General features: G+C 38.7%; 1 protein-coding gene across 1 annotated transcript in view; it reads left to right on the forward strand.

The window, feature by feature from the left end:
• LOC128998485 (nonsense-mediated mRNA decay factor SMG8) overlaps window positions 1–23017 on the forward strand; it is a 309227-nt gene that overhangs the window by 147476 nt on the left and 138734 nt on the right. The window contains exons 11-14 of the mRNA XM_054424638.1: window positions 4404–4625; window positions 13366–13449; window positions 13493–13576; window positions 13747–13952. Of these exons, the coding sequence (XP_054280613.1) occupies window positions 4404–4625; window positions 13366–13449; window positions 13493–13576; window positions 13747–13952 (596 nt within the window). The remainder of the gene's footprint in view (window positions 1–4403; window positions 4626–13365; window positions 13450–13492; window positions 13577–13746; window positions 13953–23017) is intronic.

A 23017-nucleotide genomic window follows, 5' to 3' on the forward strand; every position in this document is an offset into this window, starting at 1 on the left:
AAAAAATCTAATCTATACTTCTATAATTATCTATAGGCTTACTATCTATACTATTATATAAAAAATATAATGGTGTCTGTCTGTATGTCTATTACTAATTAATGTAAAACTATTGAACTGACTGAGCTTAAACTTAAAAAAAATATAGCTACCATACCAAGGATGGTCATATAGGACTATTCACACTTTGATACTGACCTTGGGCTTTGCTCCTTTGGCTTTCAAAATTCTGAAGTGAGGAATTTAAAAGTAAACAATAGGTTCTACCCACGAATTCACGGGTGTACAGAAGCCACCATTAAATTAATTTAATCAACTTTGACTTTTTCATTTATCAATATTTCATTTAAAGGGCCCAAGTTCGAGAAATTGTCATCTGAAAGAATGTTAAAAGCAGTGGAACCTTCATACCTCCTTACGTCCTAAGGTGGGTATGGTTGTACCTGAACTCGCTGCTCTCATTCACGACGTCTTTAATACTTTACTTAAATACTTGTCAATGAAATGGCGACCTGTTAAAGATCGGTGACAACCTCTTGGAACAAACAACATACATGGTTTGTTAATCTCATATTCATCGTGTTTCGAACACCTTTAATCACTCACTTGTATCAAACAGCTAGAAATAGCTTCACTGTCCATTCACTGCACCTCTTTTAATAACATAAAAGTAAATAATAAAATAAGTAAACAAAAATGTAAACAAACAAACTATATTGTCAATTGAGCTGTTTTTTGTTAACGCAACTCCTCCCTTGTGACGGTGCAATTTTGTCCTGGGACAAAATTGTACTGTCGGCTTCGGATAGCTAATCTAATTGAGTATGTCCAGGGTTAGTAGTAATAATAATAGTAATTAGTTTAAAAATATGGGCTTAGATATGGTCGTTAAAGCATCAGCTTTCAGTAAATGACACATTCATCACTGCCCGGGTTAGGCCTTAATTTAAACAAATTAGTTAATTTAGAATAACTGGCGTTAATTCCGTGAGTGAAACACTGGTCGTAACTAACTAAATTCGTTAACTTCGAAAATAAAACAAATCTCTACTTAATGGATATACCATGTTTCACTTTTGGAATTAAAACCCACGATTCTTACAATAAACCGAATCGATTGTCGCGGGTCCACGAGCTATTTCGCCCTGGCCTAACACATAATATTCGACGATGCCAGAGCTATTTCACCACTGGCTAATTACCGGGCTATTCCGCCCTCGACCTACGGTTTCGCGATGTATGTGCGCGGATCCAAGGGCTATTCCGCCCTTGGCCTATCACCTAGTGTTCGATGTTACCAGAGTTGTTTCACCACTGGTTTATTTACCGGGCTATTCCACCCTCGACCTATCGTCTCGTAATATACGCGGGTTCGAGAGCTATTCCGCCCTCGGCCTAGCCCTAGTATTCGACGCTACCAGGGTTATTCCACCACTGGTTCAATTACCGGGCTATTCCGCCCTCGCCCTACCAGGGAGATGTTGCTAGCTATTCGCCCAGCGCTCGAGTCCGACTGTCCCGTGTCCTGCGCGGCATTTATAGGGGTCTCGACGCTAGTGCAGTACGTGGCCGCTCGGAGAACTAATGTCCTTGCGCGGGACATTTGAAATCGTCTGAACGCTCGTTTTCTGATCTCGAAAATTTTACCGTTACACCCTTATTGTAGACCAATTTTAACGTTTAAGGTGTCAAAAGATTCGTCTCAATATGTAGTTTAGCAATAAGGTTTTAGAATTTTAAAATACCTACTCTTAAGGGTGTGATACCTTCTCAAAAGTCGGGGTTTCCCCATAAGAAATACATAGAACAAATTTAAAAACAAAGAAACAGCTGTTTATATAAAGAAACTCATTAGCTTATTGGGAGTAAATATTAATGTTTGTAATATTCAGTAGGTTAAGACCAAGTTAAACAGTTAATCAGTTTTGTGGGAAGAACAGAAAATGCCTCAAGTTCAAAGATGAAATATTGAAAATGGGAGGAGGATACAATTAATAATAAGATATCTTATGCGTATGAGGAGACTAGAAAAAGAGAGGTCTGGTCTAACAGATACCCATTCAGATACACATTCACTTGGTGAGATGAATAATACTTACCAGTTCTGCTATGCAACTTACTTTGGAAGTGAAAAAATATATGAAGCACATAGTGTTGTCTCGGTGGTAAAGTAAACTTGATAGTCAATTATGGTCCCGTCTCTGCTCCTGTACCTTCTACATAGCAATTTGTGTTATAGACCCCACCTCTAGGAATGCACCTGGAGGAGCACTGAATGAGACATAGTGATAGTCAAGGATGGTCCCGTCTCTGCTCCTATACCTTCTACATTGCAATTTGTGTTATAGACCCCAGGAGTGCTCCTGGAGGAGCACTGAATGAGACTCTAAATGCTCTCTACAGAGTGATAGTCAAGGATGGTCCAGTCTCTGCTCCTGTACCTTCTAGATTGCAATTTTTGTTATAGACCCTAGGAGTGCTCCTGGAGGAGCACTAAATGAGACTCTAAATGCTCTCTACAGAATGATAGTCAAAGATGGTCCCGTCTATGCTCCTATACCTTCTACATAGCGATTTGTGTTATAGACCCCACCTCTAGGAATGCACCTGGAGGAGCACTGAATGAGACATAGTGATAGTCAAGGATGGTCCCGTCTCTGCTCCTATACCTTCTACATTGCAATTTGTGTTATAGACCCCAGGAGTGCTCCTGGAGGAGCACTGAATGAGACTCTAAATGCTCTCTACAGAGTGATAGTCAAGGATGGTCCAGTCTCTGCTCCTGTACCTTCTAGATTGCAATTTTTGTTATAGACCCTAGGAGTGCTCCTGGAGGAGCACTAAATGAGACTCTAAATGCTCTCTACAGAATGATAGTCAAAGATGGTCCCGTCTATGCTCCTATACCTTCTACATTGCAATTTGTGTTACAGACCCCACCTCTATTAATGCACCTGGAGGAGCACTAAATGAGACTCTAAATGCTCTCTACAGAATGATAGTCAAAGATGGTCCAGTCTCTGCTCCTGTACCTTCTACATTGCAATTTGTGTTATAGGCCCCAGGAGTGCTCCTGGAGGAGCACTGAATGAGACTCTAAATGCTCTCTGCAGAGTGATAGTCAAGGATGGTCCCGTCTCTGCTCCTGTAGGCCTACCTTCTACATTGCAATTTGTGTTATAGACCCTAGGAATGCACCTGGAGGAGCACTGAATGAGACTCTAAATGCTCTCTACAGAGTGATAGTCAGGGATGGTCCCGTCTCTGCTTCTGTACCTTCTACATTGCTATTTGTGTTACAAATCCCACCTCCAGGAATGCTCCTGGAAACTGTAAATGCTCTCTACAGAGTGAAATCAAGCATGGTCCCGTCTCTGCTCCTGTACTCTCTATTCTGCAATTTTTGTTACAGAGCCCACCTCCAGGAGCGTTCCTGGAAACTGTAAATGCTCTCTACAGAGTGAAATCAAGCATGGTCCAGTCTCTGTTCCTGTACTCTCTACTCTGCATTTTTTGTTACAGAGCCCACCTCCAGGAGCGCTCGTGGAAACTGTAAATGCTCTCTACAGAGTGAAGTCAACGATGGTCCAGTCTCTGCTCCTGTACTCTCTACTCTGCAATTTTTGTTACAGAGCCCACCTCCAGGAGCGCTCGTGGAAACTGTAAATGCTCTCTACAGAGTGAAGTCAACGATGGTCCAGTCTCTGCTCCTGTACTCTCTACTCTGCAATTTTTGTTACAGAGCCCACCTCCAGGAGCGTTCCTGGAAACTGTAAATGCTCTCTACAGAGTGAAGTCAACGATGGTCCAGTCTCTGCTCCTGTACTCTCTACTCTGCATTTTTTTTACAGAGCCCACCTCCAGGAGCGCTCCTGGAAACTGTAAATGCTCTCTACAGAGTGAAGTCAACCATGGTCCAGTCTCTGCTCCTGTACTCTCTACTCTGCATTTTTTGTTACAGAGCCCACCTCCAGGAGCGCTCGTGGAAACTGTAAATGCTCTCTACACAGTGATCGTCAAAGATAGTCCCATCTATGCTCCTGTACTGTCTACTCTGCAATTTGTTTTACAGACCCCACCTCCAGGAGCGTTCCTGGAAACTGTAAATGCTCTCTACAGAGTAAAGTCAAGCATGGTCCCGTCTCTGCTCCTGTACTCTCTATTCTGCAATTTTTGTTACAGACCCCACCTCCAGGAGCGCTCCTGGAAACTGTAAATGCTCTCTACAGAGTGAGCTCAAGCGTGGTCCCGTCTCTGCTCCTATACTCTCTACTCTGCAATTTTTGTTACAGAGCCCACCTCCAGGAGCGCTCCTGGAGGCTGCAAACGCTCTCTACACAGTGATCGTCAAAGTTAGTCCCGTCTATGCTCCTGTACTGTCTACTCTGCAATTTGTGTTACAGACCCCACCTCTAGGAGTGCTCTTGGAAGCTGCAAATGCTCTCTACACAGTGATCGTCAAAGATAGTCCCGTGTCTGCTCCTGTATTATCTACTCTGCATGATCTACTAGACACAGACATTAAATTTAGTGAGGCCAGATGTAGCAAAGTTCTGCCTCTAGCCATTTCTACATACCAAGAAAACTTGCCTGCCAACTATACTAAAGAGTATCATCTCAACAAGGTGAGATAAATATTTTGTACCAATGATACTTATTAACTAAATGCCCATATAACTTGTTTTTGTGAGTCTTTTCCTGTATTAATAGCATAGAAATGTATGCTTGTGTATACTGTATATAATATTCCTATCCATACATTCAAAGTTCTTAATTAAGAGAGTCTTAATTAAGTTAAACTAGTGTACCTGTTGCTCGAATTCGAGCAATTGAGAAGCATTATAAAGGTGACTCAAAGATTATGGAAAAACTCATGATCTACACAACACAAAATCTTTTGTAAATATCTTATCTTTTTTCAAAAAGCTGATCTTGTTTTTTTAGTGTTTTAGTGTAAAAAAAAACATTATTTCTATTTCTTTTACTTGGTTGTGTTCTATGACTTTTTCTATGTTTCCATTGTTTGCAAATCGGTTATTTAAATGATTGCTCAAGAAATGTAGCACAGTGTTAATTCAGTTTTATTTTTAGCCTTTATCAAATTATCCAGGATTTCTCGCTTTTTTCCATTGTAATAATTACACCAACCCAAGTTTCGTCTACAGATGCAATATGCCAAAGATTATCACCTACGTACAATCTCCAAGAAGTGGTAAAAAAAGGCAGAAACCAACCCATACAATAGATATAAGTTAACTCCATAAGAAATAATTGTAAAAGTTACTGTGATATTAGGATTTTCCACTGATTTGGTAATAGAACATTATATTGCAAAACATGACAGATGCAGAAAAAAATCAATTTTAAAATCAGAAAAATCCGTTGCAAATACTGTACTCCATTTTGACAAATTCAATAAATCACAATTTAAATATTAACAGCTGTTGCATTCAAAAGTAGTGTAGAATTATGCATATGGTCGTAATGTAAACAAATCTGAAGAGGCAACTTTAAAGGCTTCTGGGGCAGAGCCCCAAGGGAATTTACCTCTTTCCTCTTTTGATGGCTCATCTACAGACCAAGACCTTTCTTTAGAGACCCCTACGAAGTTTCTACGCCCAGCCGTTCTCTCAAATTAGCTGTGACAAAAACCCCGTTTTCCTCCATAAGAATAACATGGGTTGGGAATTTAAAGGCCATGGGGGCAGAGCCCCAAGGGAATTCACCATGTTTCTCTTTTGATGGCTCATCTACAGACCAAGACCTTTCTTTAGACACCTCTACCGAGTTTCTACGCCCAGCCGTTCTCTCAAAATAGCTGTGACAAAGAAAAACAGTTTCAAATTAATATATAGATTGCGCTTAAATTCGCTTCTCCATCAAAACACACAATTACCTTGTTTTAATAATGTTTGTAGATTTTCATTCAGTTAATCTTTATCAAGCTTTTATTCAGCATAAATCAGAATTTTCATTTTTTAATCCTTGACAATTTTTCTTAAAAAATACTTCTTTATTTTTTTAGTTAATTTTTTCCTATTAAATCTTGTTCACTCTTGCGGTGGGGCACACGGAAGATTTCTCAGGTGCCGTTTGACGACACTAACTGCTGCGTCTGAAGAAACAGAAAATTTTATAATTTTTCTAATATTTAATTAAACTATCATAACCTAACCAAACGTGCTGATAATGGAAAAATCTAATTAAAGTTTACTAATCTAAAAAATAGCTTTGTTCATAAAATAAAATTATAAATGCCAAAAATTCAATTTTTTAATTTTTTAATTATAAAATTAAACTGTCATAACCTAACCAAACCAACCAAACTTGCTGATATGGAAAAAATTGTTGACAAAAAGTTAGTGCTACTGGCGGGATTGGAACACGGTACACCCGGAATATCAACCCGCCACGCTATCCACTACACCACCGATGGCCGATGGTTCAAAATCGTATCGTTGCGGTATTGGTGTTCTCTCAAAGTGACGTCAGCGTTAGTGACGTTAAACGGCACCTGAGAAATCTTCCGTGTGCCGTTTCGTTCACTCTTGTGTATGTTATTTGCTGTAGTTATTTTCTTCCATTTTTGGTCTAAATAGCTGCTTAAATAAGAATTTTCCTAAACATATACTACACCTGACTTTTATTGGCTTCTTAATAAGAGTGCTAGTGTTCCTCCTGTATAAGTTCCTGTAAGAGTATGGAAAGTATATCAGTTGATTTAAGTATTCAGTATCAGTTTTGGAAACCTTATGTTACAACAAGGTTAAAGGATTTATTAAGACTCATACTAAACTAGCAAGTAGCCACTTTATATGCAGCATGTGTAAAATTAACCGATTGCTATCACCCACTGTTGAGAACAATACAGGGTGTCCAAAACCACCCGTACACCCCTTTAAAAACGAGGGAAACCTTTTATTACAAACAACAAATAATACAGAACTAAATAAATTGGGCACGGTCTACCAATTGGTGATAATTTAAAATACAAAATCACACCTGAAGTGGCTTTCTTAGACCGGAAGTTGACTTTAAAAAATGTAAACTACCAATTTTGATCACAGAATCGAATTCTACGTTAAAAAAATACATAACTTTTTTGTCTAATTTTTTTTACTTGTTTTCTACCTCTTATCCCCTATTAAAGTCAATTAAGTTATAGGTCATTCATCTGCCAAACTTACTTGAATAGAATCAGCTGTTAATTGTAAACAGTATAGTAATTGAGGAACAGCTGTTCTACTCATTGCTTAGTTTCGTTTTATTTTATAAAAAAATCATTTGTGTTTACATTAGAGTGGTTGACACATTTGAAAACAGAGTGCAAACGTGCATTCGGCGAGGCGGTGGCAACGTTGAACACTGAGGATCAGCAGGTTCAACCACTGCATAAAGTAAACAAACCTAGTAGATATTGTACCTACATAAAACCTGTAAATAAAGTTAAGCTATTACAACCAATGGATTAATGTTCAGATTTTTATGATATTTTGTACTTAATAGGTTAAATAATTTATTAAAAAAACTTGTAACAAACAAGAATCTTATTTAAGAGCATCCGTTGGAATATTTTAAAATTCCAGATAAATATCATTTCTTTAATATTTCAAACTATATTTTGGCCTGATTCTATAAAAGTTAACAAGCATACAATTTTAAGCAAGACGAATTTTAAATTGAGAAAAGCAAATTATGTCTAGAAATTTTAGTAATTCGAAATAGATTTAGCTTGTGTACCACTTTGCGACCACTTTAATATACAAAAACAAAATATGATTTCTTTCTACAATAAAATGAAACTAAGCAATGCGTAGAACAGCTGTTACGGTACTCAATTACTATAGTGTTTACAATAAACAGCTGATTTTATTCATCATATTTTTTTTGTTTTTCTCTATTATTGTTTCATGTACATTTGGCAGATGAATAACCTATAATTATTATTGACTTTAATAGTAGATTAGAGTTACAAAACAATTTTTTTCAAAAAATGTTTTAGGTGAAATTTATGTATCTTTTTACCTAGAATCCGTATGATTTTACGTAGAATCCGCGGCCCTGGTTCCCACTATGATTAAAGTCCATGAAGTTCCGCTGGGTGTCAGGGTAGCGGCCCTAGTTCCCACTACGATTAAAGTCGATCAAGTGGCCCAGGCTGTCAGAGTAGCGACCCTGGTTCACAAACGATTAATGTCGATTAAGTGGCCCGGGGTGTCAGGGGATCGACCCTGGTTCCCAATACGATTAAAACTGAGAATAACGTCAAAGGATTGGGCCTCGATCGCTTACGGCAAATAAGGTCGAATGATGTCGGTCAAGTGACCCGGGGTGTCAGGGTAGCGACCCTGGTTCCCAAAACGATTTAAAACTGTGGGAAAGCATCAAGGGATTGTACCTCGATCGCTAACGGCAAATAAGGTCGATCAAGTGACCCGGGGTGTCAGGGTAGCGACCCTGGTTCCCAAAACAATTTAAAACTGTGGGATAGCGTCGAGGGATTGTACCTCGATCGCTAACGGCAAATAAGGTCGATCAAGTGACCCGGGGTGTCAGGGTAGCGACCCTGGTTCCCAAAACAATTTAAAACTGTGGGATAGCGTCGAGGGATTGTACCTCGATCGCTAACGGCAAATAAGGTCGATCAAGTGACCCGGGGTGTCAGGGTAGCGACCCTGGTTCCCAAAACGATTAATGTCGGAGAGATAGTGTCGAGGGATTGTTCCTTGATCGCTAACGGCGAATAGGGTCGATCAAGTGACCCTTGGTGTCAGGGTAACGGCCCTGGTTCACAAACGATTAATGTCGATTAAGTGGCCCGGGGTGACAGGGGATCGACCCTGGTTCCCAATACGATTAAAACTGAGGAATAACGTCAAAGGATTGGGCCTCGATCGCTTACGGCAAATAAGGTCGAATGATGTCGGTCAAGTGACCCGGGGTGTCAAGGTAGCGACCCTGGTTCCCAAAACGATTTAAAACTGTGGGATAGCGTCGAGGGATTGTACCTCGATCGCTAACGGCAAATAAGGTCCATCAAGTGACCCGGGGTGTCAGGATAGCGACTCTGGTTGCCAAAACGATTAATGTCGGAGAGATAGCGTCGAGGGATTGAGCCTCGATCTATAACAGCGAATAGGATCGATCAAGTGACCCGGGGTGTCAGAGTAACGGCCCTGGTTCCCAAAACGATTTAAAACTGTGGGAAAGCATCAAGGTATTGTACCTCAATCACTAACGGCGAATGACGGCAAATAAGGTCGATCAAGTGGCCCGGGGTGTCAGGGTAACGGCCCTGGTTCCCAAAACGAATGATGTCGGAGAGATAGCGTCGAGGGATTGAGCCTCGATCTATAACGGCGAATAGGGTCGATCAAGTGACCCGGGGTGTCAGGGTAGCGACCCTGGTTCCCACTACGATTAAAGTCGATGAAGTGCCGCTGGGCTGAAGGAGCCGGGTTCGAATCTCACCCGTGGCACTACTTTGTTTGTCATGGATTTTTTCATTATCAGCAAGTTTGGTTGGTTTGGTTAGGTTATGACAGTTTAAATTTATAATTAAAACATTATACAGTTGAATTTGAGCCATTTACCTTTTTTATTTTATGAACAGAACTTTTTTTCCATTAAACCTTCATTCGATTTTTCATTATCAGCAAGTCTGGTTAGTTTGGTTAGGTTATGACAGTTTAATTTTATAATAAAAAAATTATAAATTGAATTTGAGGCATTCATAATTTTATTTTATTAACAGGACTATTTTTTTTATTAATAAACCTTCATTGGATTTTTTCATTATCAGCACGTTTGGTTAGGTTATGACAGTTAAATTTCATAATTAAAATTTTTTAAATTGAATTTGAGGCATTTATCATTTTATTTTATGAACATAACTTATTTTTCAATTAGTAAACCTTCATTATAGTCAATCAGAAGCCTCCAAATGACACTGTTGGCAAAACTAATTCTGAATAACAAATTGTGCCAGGGGGGCGGCCCTGGTTCCCAAACGATTAAAGTCGATCAAGTGGCCCGGAAACTCAACAACAAGTACAAGATGATGCGACAGGCTGTAACTAGCATCAGGAACAAACTCGCTGAGGGGAACGCATTGATTACAAAAGCCGATAAAGGCAACTCAATTGTCATAATGGATAAAGATATTTATGTGAATAAAGTTTGTGACTTTATAAGTAACAATAACATCAATCTTCTTAACAAAGATCCAACAACTTCTTACGCCAAATTAATCAATAAATCAATATCTGAGAGCAAGAACTTATTGTCAGTTAATGATATATTTTCTCTAAAAGTAACGAACCCACAAGCACCGGTCCTCAGGGGCCTCCCGAAAATTCACAAACCAGATGTCCCAATCCGACCATTAGTAAATTTCATGCCTTCTCCATCATATAAAGTAGCCAAGAAATTAGATAAAATTATTAGGAAAGAAATTGTGTTAGAAAATAATCATAGTGTTAAGAACAGTATTGAACTCGTCGAAAAAATCAAAAATCAACAAATTGGCGGAAATTACAGTTGGCATCTTTTGATATTGTTAATTTATATACGAATGTACCCGTCAAAGAAACCGTGCAAATACTTGAACTAAACCTTCGAAAATATTCCAAATTGTCACCCAACGCCATCAATGAACTAGTTTCACTATTAAATACGATATTAAAACAGAACTACTTCCAGTTTCAAGATAAATTCTACTTACAAAATGACGGCCTAGCCATGGGCTCCCCCCTCTCCAGCATTCTTTCTGAAGCATTTTTTAACCACATCGAAAACCAGCACTTGTTTACTGACTCCAACCGATATAAGAACAAAATAATTTTCTACTATCGATATGTAGACGATACCATTGTCCTATTCAATGGTAACAACAGACAGCTATCCCTTCTACATGCATATTTATGCCATATTCACAATAATATTAAGTTCACACTAGAAGAGGAGAAAAATAATTCTATAAATTTTCTGGACCTTACCATATTAAAACATAATGACAGCTTAAAGTTTAAAATCTACCAAAAACCCACCTGCTCCGATCAAACAATACATTCAGATTCACACCATCCATTTTCACAGAAATTAGCCGCATACCATTGTTTTGTAAATAGATTGTTATAAATCCCAATGAGCACTGACGATTACAACGAAGAGATAAACATTATAAAACACATTGCTGTCTCCAATGGATAAACGACCATGTTAATAGATAAATTAATTTTGAAACACCAAAACAAAACAGAAAGAGTGAACCAAAATAAAAAGTTCTTATCAGCTGACTATAATTCATGTCTTATAGTAATAAATTTAAATCATTAATGGGGAAAAATAACATAACAGTATCCTTTAGAACAAAAAACAATCTGGGACCACTTCTTAAAGAAAGGCCAAGTACCGGTACAACTAAACTTAAATATGAAAAAGTGGTGTTTACAAAATCAACTGTTCAGATTGTAACAAGTATTACACAGGCCAAACGTCCCGTTCTTTCTCCAATCGGTTTAAGGAGCACATACCAAAGAAAACCACCTCAAAACAAACTTCAACCTTTGCCGAAAATTTAGTTTCACATCAGCATAATTACAGCAGCATTAATGAAAACATGGAAATTTTACATACGTCACAGGACAAGATTAAAATTAACACCCTGGAAGAATTTGAGATATATAGAGCCGTCAAATCAGACATCGATAATGTTTTAAACAACCAACTTTATTTTAATTCAAACGTCATATACAACACTGCAATAGAAATACTGGAGAGGGGAGGGTAGGGCAGAGACAATGGGAATGGAACCGACGAGCGATAAGAAAATGTGCGTGATACCTGACCAGCTGTGTACCCTACAGTCTAGACACAACTTCCGCATTTTCAACACGGGTCCGCTTGTCGAGTTCGATGTTATATTTTATTGGCCGTATATGTGTGCGCGCTATGTGTTTATTCGTCGTGTGTTTGTGTAAATGTAAAAAACTGTTACTGACGACCTTCATATGAAGTTAATATCATCCTTGTACACACCTGATGATGACCTCCTAGCAGGTCGAAACTAGTTGTGAAGACAACAATCGGATTGCAAGAATAAGGTATTTAAACCACTATCACTAGTTATTATTCGCAATCCGGAGGCTACTCACACCACAATGAACAAATTATCAAATTATCTCTAACTGTGTGATGTACCTCTCCAACAAGGCTCCTCTGGCATTCTCTACAACAAACCCTACAGCGTCAGGGACACCTGCAATGTGGCATCAAACTTAATCTTCCACTATCTCTCACACTCTCTCTTTAACTGTGTGATGTAACTCTCCAACAAGGCTCCTCTGGCATCACTAGTTCTTATGTCATTGTCTAACTCATTCATAAGAAGTAACATTATATGATTTATTATATGTTATTGAAGCGTGTAGTGTACTATATTTTATAGTAACAGTACTGGACTCATAAGGATCGTTAAGGCTCAATTTAATCAGTTTATTGCTGCGTGTGACATTCTGAGTTGAATAGTAATAAACTTAAATTAAATACTGAGCCAAACCACATCCATATCACAGCCATTTTGATGGTCTAATATTTCTAATGCATCTAATTAAATATAATAAGCAAAGAATAAGTAAAACTTCCACTCGTACCTTAAGGGTTATGGGTTGATCCCCCTCCCTTCCTGAAAAAAATTAGAACATATTTATTTAATTAACTAAACTTAAGATAAATTATCGTTCGTAGACCATGTCCAGGGTTGACCAGGTCGCCTACACACTACAAACTCCAGGAGACAACTAACTACTTTGTCTCTGCGATTCCTACCCTCTCCCCCAAGTTTTCCAGTTATCAGCTGATTTCGTCTGATGCGTCGCCGCTGTGACGCAAGCGTCACATTACAGTACGGTGTATAGGAAATTGAAGTAGGACATTACCAAAACGAGTCTGTCTTTGGTGTACATCTGCTAATATATTATATTTTTCCATTGTATACTCGGGTTCTCCACTTTAAAATACTTTAAATGTCAGTCGTAAGATACCATATTCAATCCTCTCCTTAATCTTTAACTACCCCAGTCTATGGTAATATTGAGTGATATGATCATCCCACTTTAACCTAAAATACACCTAGTGCATCCCTTTTGCGCTCTTTGTAATTTTGTAATCAATTTTTCAGGAAAGTCACAGAGAGGAGTGTGAGAGATAGTGGAAGATTAAGTTTGATGCCACATTGCAGGTGTCCCTGACGCTGTAGGGTTTGTTGTAGAGAATGCCAGAGGAGCCTTGTTGGAGAGGTACATCACACAGTTAAAGAGAGAGTGTGAGAGATAGTGGAAGATTAAGTTTGATGCCACATTGCAGGTGTCCCTGGCACTGGGGGTGTTTGGAGAGAATGCCAGAGGTCCACTGGTGGAGAGTTATATCACACAGTTAGATGGGGAGAGAGTGTGAGAGATAGTGGAAGATTAAGTTTGATGCCACATTGCAGGTGTCCCTGGCACTGGGGGTGTTTGGAGAGAATGCCAGAGGTCCACTGGTGGAGAGTTATATCACACAGTTAGATGGGGAGAGAGTGTGAGAGATAGTGGAAGATTAAGTTTGATGCCACATTGCAGTTGTCCCTGGCACTGGGGGTGTTTGGAGAGAATGCCAGAGGCCCACTGGTGGAGAGTTATATCACACAGTTAGATGGGGAGAGAGTGTGAGAGATAGTGGAAGATTAAGTTTGATGCCACATTGCAGGTGTCCCTGGCACTGGGGGTGTTTGGAGAGAATGCCAGAGGTCCACTGGTGGAGAGTTATATCACACAGTTAGAGAGAGAGTGTGAGAGATACTGGAAGAGCGGCAGACAGATGTGTGAGGTGCTCAGTATGACTGGTAACCCTTGCACTAAGCCGTTACACAAGGGAGGCAGTGGGGATGTGGCCAACCACCAGCTCGACTCCAGGTACACCATGAATACCTAGTACTAATTCTGTATTGTACATTTTTTTTAAATACAAAATAAAAGAAATAAGAATGTGTGATTTTTTAAAGTATGATAAAATTTAGTTTTATTATTTTTAAAGAAATTATAAAAACCTGTGCTGGTCAAATTCTGAAGAATAAAGGGATATAATATAAATATTGATTTACACAAAACTTAAAAATAATATACCTCACAAATTAAGCGTACATTAACAAAGTCATGAAAAATTTAAATAACATTCAAATTAAATTAAAAGTTGTGATTCAAACTGAGACAAAATAAGCATAGAGATCTTCAAAGAGACAAACCTTCAAATAAACACTCTGAATACTATAAGATTGGGGTTTTCTGCTGTATAATGTAGTTTCAAAGGCTGAATCCAAGGGTTTGTGAGACAAAAAATGTCATAGCCTTTAGCCTACTTTGTGCTTTTGAGTCTAGAGCATACGAGTGTGAAGAGGTTAATTTTTATACTGAATCACATTTATTTAGAATAATTCTAAATAAAACAATTATGTTAAATTAAACTATTAATTTGTAACCCTAATTAACCTTAAAAAACATATAAATAATTTGTTTTACGTGTAAATCATCTTTATTTTCAATTTTGCCACGTTTGATTAAGTTGTAAAGCCAATTTATTTTTGGTAGATGTTTTCTCTTCTTTCTTAATTTCATTTACACTAATATCCATACAATGTAGCCGGGGGCCGTTGGATGGAGGTGATGATGGGGGTTAATGGTATGGTATGGAGGAGGGAATTCGGGTAATCAGCAGGGATAAACAGGGCAATGCTAATAGGTTAGGAATAGGTGTGTCTGGACCAAACTTAATTTAAGTGTGCTGAATCTGCTACCAATAAAATTAGGAAGATTGCTGGGGACCAGAGGGACGGAGACCTTTTACCCAGATCAGAAGGGAGCGTTTCATAAAGTCCAAATTTCACAAAGTCCAACGGTTAAAATATTAAATAAACAGAGCGTTTCACAAGGTCCAAATTTCATAAAGTCCAAAACTATAACATTCAAATAATCACCGTTTCACTATGTCCAAATTTCACAAAGTCCAATGTTAAAAAATCAAATAAACAGAGCGTTTCACAAGGTCCAAATTTCACAAGGTCCAACGGTACAGTCTGGGCCAGAAGTCTCTACATTGGTAGCCACGGTCAGATAGCAGGCACCGTCCGCTGGCGCTCAACTACTGATTACTGATTACTCCCTGTTGCAGCAAACCTAAGTACGGTACTTGTTAAACTAATGCTATTTAAATAGGGAATAAATGTGATCATTTTTAAGGAGATATTCTAGTGTAAATCAAATAAGGGAAATGGAAAATCGATTAGTCTGCAGGTTTGCTGCGGAGGGGGTGAATACCACTACTTTACACTCTATACAACGTACTGTATCTACGGACCCACAATGATGTTTTGTGACGCGTGGCAACAACACTAGGTAGTGTAGTGCCTACATACCGAACAAGGCAACCTCTGCAGCGACTTCTGGCCGAGACTGTACCGTTGGACCTTGTGAAACGCTATGTTCATTTGATATTTTAACGTTGGACTTTGTGAAATTTGGACCTTGTGAAACGCTCTGTTTATTAATATTTTAACCGTTAAACCTTGTGAAATTTGGACCTTGTGAAACGCTCTGTTTATTAATATTTTAACCATTGGACTTTGTGAAATTTGGACCTTATGAACCTCACCCGATCAGAACACTTGCCTAGCCAGCTTTGATTTGCACTAATTGAACTAACTATTTAAGTATTAACCTACCCTTCCAACTATGAACTGAACTTGGATAATTACTTACTAATATTGATGAGTGAGGGAAATAATATGTAAATTGAATACTGAATGGTTAATATGCATGAATTTGATGGATAATTGCTAAGCTACATTCTGGGAACATGTGGTTTAATATTTCATGTTTAAGAACGTTGGGTGCAGAAGGTACCCAACCTACTAAGTTGTGATTTCCTACATTTCAATGGTCGGGCGAGCCAGAAGGGCTCCCCGCTTGTTACCTGACTTAGCCAAACATAATTTGAACTTATTTCTACATATTAACTAGAAATAAACTTATCCATTTATGACGAGAGAGACGGTCGGAGTTTTTTAGGTTGTTTTCCGTGTCGAGGTTGGTTTAGCAAGAAGGAGGAGAGGCGTCGACGTAGGTGGGGAAGTGGGGAGAGACGTTGATGCAATCGCGGCAGGCAACGACTTGAACATGCAGCCCACATTGCTTCCGCGCAGTGGTCACTTCGGATCCCTCGCGGCGCATGTCCAACTCCGCGCAGTGGTCAATTTGGCTCTCACAGTCCTGACGGCTGAGAGTTTGTTTTTGAAGTTTGAATTTGTTATAAATGTACACAATTTATAACTGTACAAAACCCCAGTAACTAATAAAATAAAGTTAATCAGTACAAAAGAGAATACTTATATTTCATTTGAATTTGACTTAATAAGGCTTCGCGAAATGCACACACTATAAAAAATATAGCGTGCCACTATGCGTCACAACCACCCCCCTTACGACGAAAGCAAAGAAAAGAACAGAACAGTTTTGTTGAAGGTTGGTGAAAGGTTTGGTTTGGTGTTTTTTTTCTTTTTTGTTTTGGTGGGGAAGTTTGTCGTTCGATTTGCTTCCAGATGTGGAAGCCTGTAGGTTCTGACCAGCCTGGCTGTAAATGGCACCTCGGACCGCCGGACTTTCCTGAACCAAACACGGCAGAGAGCGGGATCCACCCCCCCTGCGAAAAGAAGAAGGCATTGTGGGGACGGATTGAAATTGAATTGTCTTCTTCTGTGAAATCAAAAAAGGGATGGACAACTGCACTCACAAAAGATTTTTTTTTTTCCTAAGGAATTGTTGGTGCACTGTGGGGGGAATTGAGATCAGCTGGTGTGTCTTTTGGTGATGCTGGTCTTGAGAGGTGCTGATGGTATGGGCTACGTGTTCAGGCAGCAGGCTGAGTGTAGGTAGAGATGTTGTGTGCTGATGACTCATGCCGACAAGGCCGGAGCATCGCAGGCTGCGCCCAAGGTGTGTTGGCTGATGAAACCAGACTGGTGGAACTCGCGGATACCGTTTTGGGGTCTGTGTGTTGATGGGGTTTGGAAGGATAGTAAACTGTTCTTGTTGAAACCTTTTTTTTAATTTTTTATATAAAGAACGTTTCGCAGAAAATTGCGTGTGCAGAACATTACGCGTGCAGAAAATTGCGCGTCGGTAAGCGCTAGAAAAAGGTGGGGATAGGTATTCTTGGAATTCCGGAGATTGTTTCCTCGTCAAGTATTTTCCTTGAAAGGCGAAGTTTTCTATTCATTTGGTTTCTTGCAAAAAAAAGGTACTTATTCCTTAACTTACTAGTAACTATTTCTCCCTAAATCTAACTATCTCTACCTTAGTGACTAATTAAGCTAAGAAGTGTGAAAATAGATAAGGGTGGATAGGAAAGAATAGAAAGAGAGCTAGCCTCTAGACAAATGACCGCATGCTAGCCACCACAGAAGGTGCCATCACTGAGCCCTTTCCAACGGGGTAAAAATAACAAAAATAAAAATAAAAGGTAAACACCCGTGGAAAGTCATATTAAAAAAAAAAAAATCTTTACTGAACTCGGTGAGGGTGTCAGAGACGAAAAGGGAGGGGTGAAAGATAGGGTAGGGCAGCCCATCCTAGGGAAGGATACCCTGAGACTCACAGTCCTCCGGGCGTTGGCGGGGACAGCGACAGATTGAGAAGGCTTAATCTAATATCACTTTAGCAGAGTGTTCTGATCTGGGCAAAGGAGGTTGATCTTGTTGTGTTTAAAATTGCGGCTGAAAAAATTGTTTAAGATGTGACACGTGTGCATTTCTAATGAACTTTCCTGTTGATGGATTTACCAAACGTGCCGTGACTGGGGAAGAAAATGTTTCAATGACACAAGGTTTGGACCAGACAGGGAGCAATTTTTGGTTGATGCCATCGGCAGCTCTACTGAGGTGATGCTCTCTGAACATTACCCAGTCCCCGGTCTTGTACGGGTTGGGCAATCTGTCCAGATCGTATTTCTGCTGCCTAAGCTGTCTAGCTCTGATGAGGTTCTCGACGGCTCTTCCCCACTCTTCATTTGAAGACTGTGGGGAAGCCTGGTCGTCGATTAGCCTGTCCAGATTCCAGTGGAGCTCTAAAGGATGAGAGATGTTTCTACCAAGGAATAAACGGGCTGGGGAAGTTTTGGTGGAGTCGTGACGGGCAGAGTTGAAGGCTAACTGGAACCAGTGTAATTCCTGATCCCAGCGTTTTTGGTGTTCATGGTGGAAAATTCGGATGGCTATTTTTATTTGCTTGTTGACCCTTTCGGCGTGGGAAGGGTTGGGGTAGTACGGACTGGTGTAGATATGTTGGATGCCTAATCCCATGCAAAGGTTCTTGATCGTTACGGACTTGAATGTGGACACGTTGTCGGAAACTAAGAATTTTGGTGGGCCAAAGATTGAAAAACCTGTTTGGTAAGAACTGAAGCTGTGGTTTCTGATTTGGTATTTCGAACAGGAATCATGAGGGCAAACTTGGAAAAAAGAGTCTACTACCGTGAGAATATATTGGTTCCTATTGAGAGAAAGTGGCAGAGGGCCAATGTGATCGACGAAAATTTTCTCCCAAGGTTGAGTAATTACTTCTGATGCAAGCTTCCCTACTTTTGTGTTTGGTGCCTGCTTACACCTTTGACACTTGACGCAGCCCGCCAAAAGAAACATTTTCTTATCAATAAGGAACAATTAAGAAGTCTATGGTAAAGGGTAACACAAATTTTGGTGATAAGTTAAATAAACAGAACACGAACAGAATATAATAAAAAAAATCACAAAACTATGTGATTAAGTAGCTACTGCATTTGCTTGAGCTCGAGGAAACTGATGACTTGCTCTGCTTCTGTAGAAATATTCACTTTTAGCGAATTTCCCTATAGGGAAGTAGCTATTACCGTAGGTGGCACGGTAAGACCTAGACCCGGGACCGATTTACTCTTTCATTTTGATGTCCCCAGAGGCCAAAAACACAATTCGTTCAAATTTGTATATATGTATATATATATCTATATATATAGAGATATATATGTGTCCATCCGCACGATAACTTGAGAAATTGTTGTCCGATTTTGATAAAATTTGGTTTGAAGGTGTAAGGCGGGATAAACTTGAATGAGTTCGCAAACCAGCATGATCGGACCATGGGAACGGGGTTTAATGAGGGGTTTTATGGGGTAAAAATGGGGTTTTCTCATTTTTTACCCTTAAAACACAAAAGTTATCAATTTTTCTCCAGACCTTTTTAAAGAGCTTAAAGAAACAAATAATTTAGTATATGAAAGTGTTTTTGTACGGTGATTGGTTATGGAGAAAATTCAAAAAATTGTTAATTTAAAATTGCAATGTTATTCTTATGGAGAATATTATAATATCTTGTAGTTGGCTTGTTTATGGATATATTTTGATCAAACTTGGCAGATTTATTTATTTCATACTAAGCTATTGATATTTTAATAAAAAACACACTTCATTAGTTTCCCTGTAGCAGCTAACCTACAGCGAGCTGGCGTAGTGGTTAGAGCGCAGGACTTCAGTCCGTGAGGTCCTGGGTTCGATCCCCGCCAAGTCACCAATGGATTTTATCAAAGTGATAATGCCGCAACCCCTAGGTCTAGCCTGAAGTAATGTGAAAAACAATCCCAGGCTCGTGCCTCGCGTCCTAGGACAAAAAAACAAAAAATAACTAGGTATTCGTTACATAAATCTTAATTTAATAGATTAATTGAAAACCAATCCAGGCAAATGGAAATTCGCTTGGTCGGCAGGTTTGCTGCAGCGGGGGTATTTTTGTACTGTACTTAGCAGTTTGTTCGGATCAAGATTATTTTTCCCTAGCTGTCACTGATATGTTTACATTGAATGTTGTTTACAAATACCGCAATCATTTCCGATCACGTTTCAAAAGCAAATCCAAACCAAGTTGGATTAATACCATTTTTCTTTACATAATGGATTTAATTAATCGCAAGTGCAATAATGTGTAGGGTTACCGTAAATGAAAATAGAGATTCTTTGTGTATAACATTTTTCTTGAGTTTTGATAATCGGGAAAAAGACCTTGAATCAGTGTTGTATATGGTTGGGAAACTTACATTTTTACATAAGCGTTACCAATATCTTACATAAAAGGTTTCAACTCATTGATGGCACTTTAATGGTGGTTGTGTAAAGGGGCTTATCCCAACTCCGCGCAGTGGTCACTTCGGATCCCTCGCGGCGCATGTCCAACTCCGCGCAGTGGTCAATTTGGCTCTCACAGTCCTGACCGCTGAGAGTTTGTTTTTGAAGTTTGAATTTGTTATAAATGTACACAATTTATAACTGTACAAAACCCCAGTAACTAATAAAATAAAGTTAATCAGTACAAAAGAGAATACTTATATTTCATTTGAATTTGACTATCATTAACCTAACCTAACCTAACCAAACCTAACATGTCACATGAATAAAGTAGTTATGATCAAATAAAAGTGTAACATTACTTTTGGGACACATCATACGTATACTATTTTGTATTAAACCCTTCATATCCCATCCGAGAGTACAACAAGTACAAGTTAAAGATTGATGGGTAGCGTAGAGATTAGATGGGACCAGCGCGCGGAGTTGGGCTATACACTAAAAGTGACCACCGCGCGGAGTTGGACTGGACCCATCGGGGGCCATAAAACTTTTCGTCTTCTTAAATCTGACCACCGGGCGGAGTTGGGCTATCCCCGTGTAAAGTGTAAAGTGACAACTGCAGTGGGTGATTGTAACAGATGCTTACGGATTATGCTCAAATTGCTTTTCCAATGTGTCTTCTCAATGCTATTTGCTGCTCGCTGGACCATACAGCCAAAAGACCAATTGCCCATCTATTGTGTTCGTAGGCCTTGGTAGCGCATATTACTCAGTGTTCCGTACGGACAGGACAAGAGCACCTTTGATAGTGAAATTTCCAACCTGAATGTTTAATGGCGTGGTTTAAGTATAGTATTTTAACTATATATCGTTTGGTTAGTTAGGTAAGGTTGACCTAACCTAACTAACCAAACGATATATCGAATTAAACAATCAAATACGGTAATCAATATTACTCATTTGGTTGTTTGTGCCAACAGATATGGAAGTGTACCTCTCATAGATCTATTACGCATTTTTTTTTACTTGAAACTGTCAGATACTGTATTTGTTTATGTATAATAGTTTGGCCAGCATATCTGAAAATATGCAAACCAACTGCTGTTCTTTATATAGGAAGGTTCCAACTGACCACTATAAGATCCCCGTGCGTAGAACGGGCACACAGCTAGTATACTCATAAAGATGGTAATTTTTTTAAAATCAGGATATTATTTTATTTCATTTGCTTTTTTTGTCATACTCTTGTAATTTAAGCCTATAGGATACAACTTACAACATCAATGTTTAATGATGTAAGATCATGACATTATACAATATTTTCTAACCCAATTTTAACCCAAATATGAGTGAAGGATGAGTGTAGATGTAGTGTAGATGTAGAATGTAATGGTGCGATCTTGTAGTCTTGTTAGTGACTAAGGCCGACATGTTCCTTAACCTGCTGTTAACCCTGGAGAGCGCGCGCCTACCGTCAAAACACGAGAGCGTGCGTGGGGTAATTTTTTACCCCATTGTGTTTTTTTTAGGATTTTAATGATAAAACAACATAATACTTGATTAAAATATATTTAAACTTTGAATTTAGATCCCACAAACAAATCAATGACATTTTAAACCTTTAATATACATTAAAGATAGTGAAGCTTGTATCTAAAAAGTACTAAATCACATCATCGCAATTTTTCAGTGTAGTTTAAATAACTGAAGAAAAATTACAATTGTACAAATAATTTCAAATATTTTACTAAAATAAAATTTTATTAATAGTCAGGTTGGGTAGCAGGAAAATATTTCAGTTCTGGCGGAGAGGCTGCAATTTTAGGTGGTTATAGTATACAAGTTTCTGAACCTAAAACCGCCCAGGCCCAATTTTTAAGGATCTCGGTCGTCCGTAATGACGTCATCAAAATGGCGGCCGTAACAGGATGCTGGGTCCCCATGAATTGGCTATAACGACCGAATGCCTGAACCGATTTTCATGAAATTTGGCACACAAGTACTTCAATACTGATCATATAAGGGGGGGCTCTTTAGTTTTCACTAAAAATTCTTTGCAGGTTAAAATGTGTGATTTGGATCAGTTTTGTTCTGAAATGAGTTTAGAAGCAGCAGCGGTCTTTATCGAGGATTTTAAATTAATTTTCGTCTCTGTCTACTACTCACCTTCGGGCAACCCTGTGGTTTTTCTTGAAAATTTTGATAAATTATTAACTCATCTCTCTCGTTGGACTAATTATGTTTCAATCATCGGAGGAGACTTTAATAAAAGTTTTGACTTGACTCAGAACAACTACCTCTCTAAACAATTTCTTAATATACTACGCCAGCACAATTTTCACTTCTTAAATCACTCCCCCACTCGAGGCAACAATTGCCTGGACAATGTATTAACAAATTGTAGTAAAAACGCAAATATAAGCTGTAAAGTATTTGATTTCCCCTTCTCTGACCATAATGGTCTTCTAATTAATTTGACTTTGAATTTGGATAAGGATTGTGTTAATCAATATGCTGCTTTAAACTCTTTTTCTAAAGTAATTTTGCCAAAAGATTCGGTTGGTTTATTAGTAGAAAAGCTTGGTACTTATGATTGGATACAAGTGCTTAATTGTATAAATTCAACAGCAGAAGATACGTTCAGAGTTTTTTCAAAGTTTTAAAAGATAACATTTCTTATTTTTCTAAAGTAATAAAAATTCTAACTGAAAATTCGAAAAAAAATAATTGTAATGCTTGGTATAATAGTGAGTTAAGAGTTATGAAAGAAAGATTAATTTTTCTAGATAAAATAGTAAAAAATAGTCAAAGCGTTTCAAATGAAACAAAACAAGC

This window comes from Macrosteles quadrilineatus, unplaced genomic scaffold (assembly GCF_028750875.1).
Source record: "Macrosteles quadrilineatus isolate MER2022 unplaced genomic scaffold, UCM_ALF_1.0 Scaffold_1__1_contigs__length_201487025, whole genome shotgun sequence".
NCBI classification, from domain to species: domain Eukaryota; kingdom Metazoa; phylum Arthropoda; class Insecta; order Hemiptera; family Cicadellidae; genus Macrosteles; species Macrosteles quadrilineatus.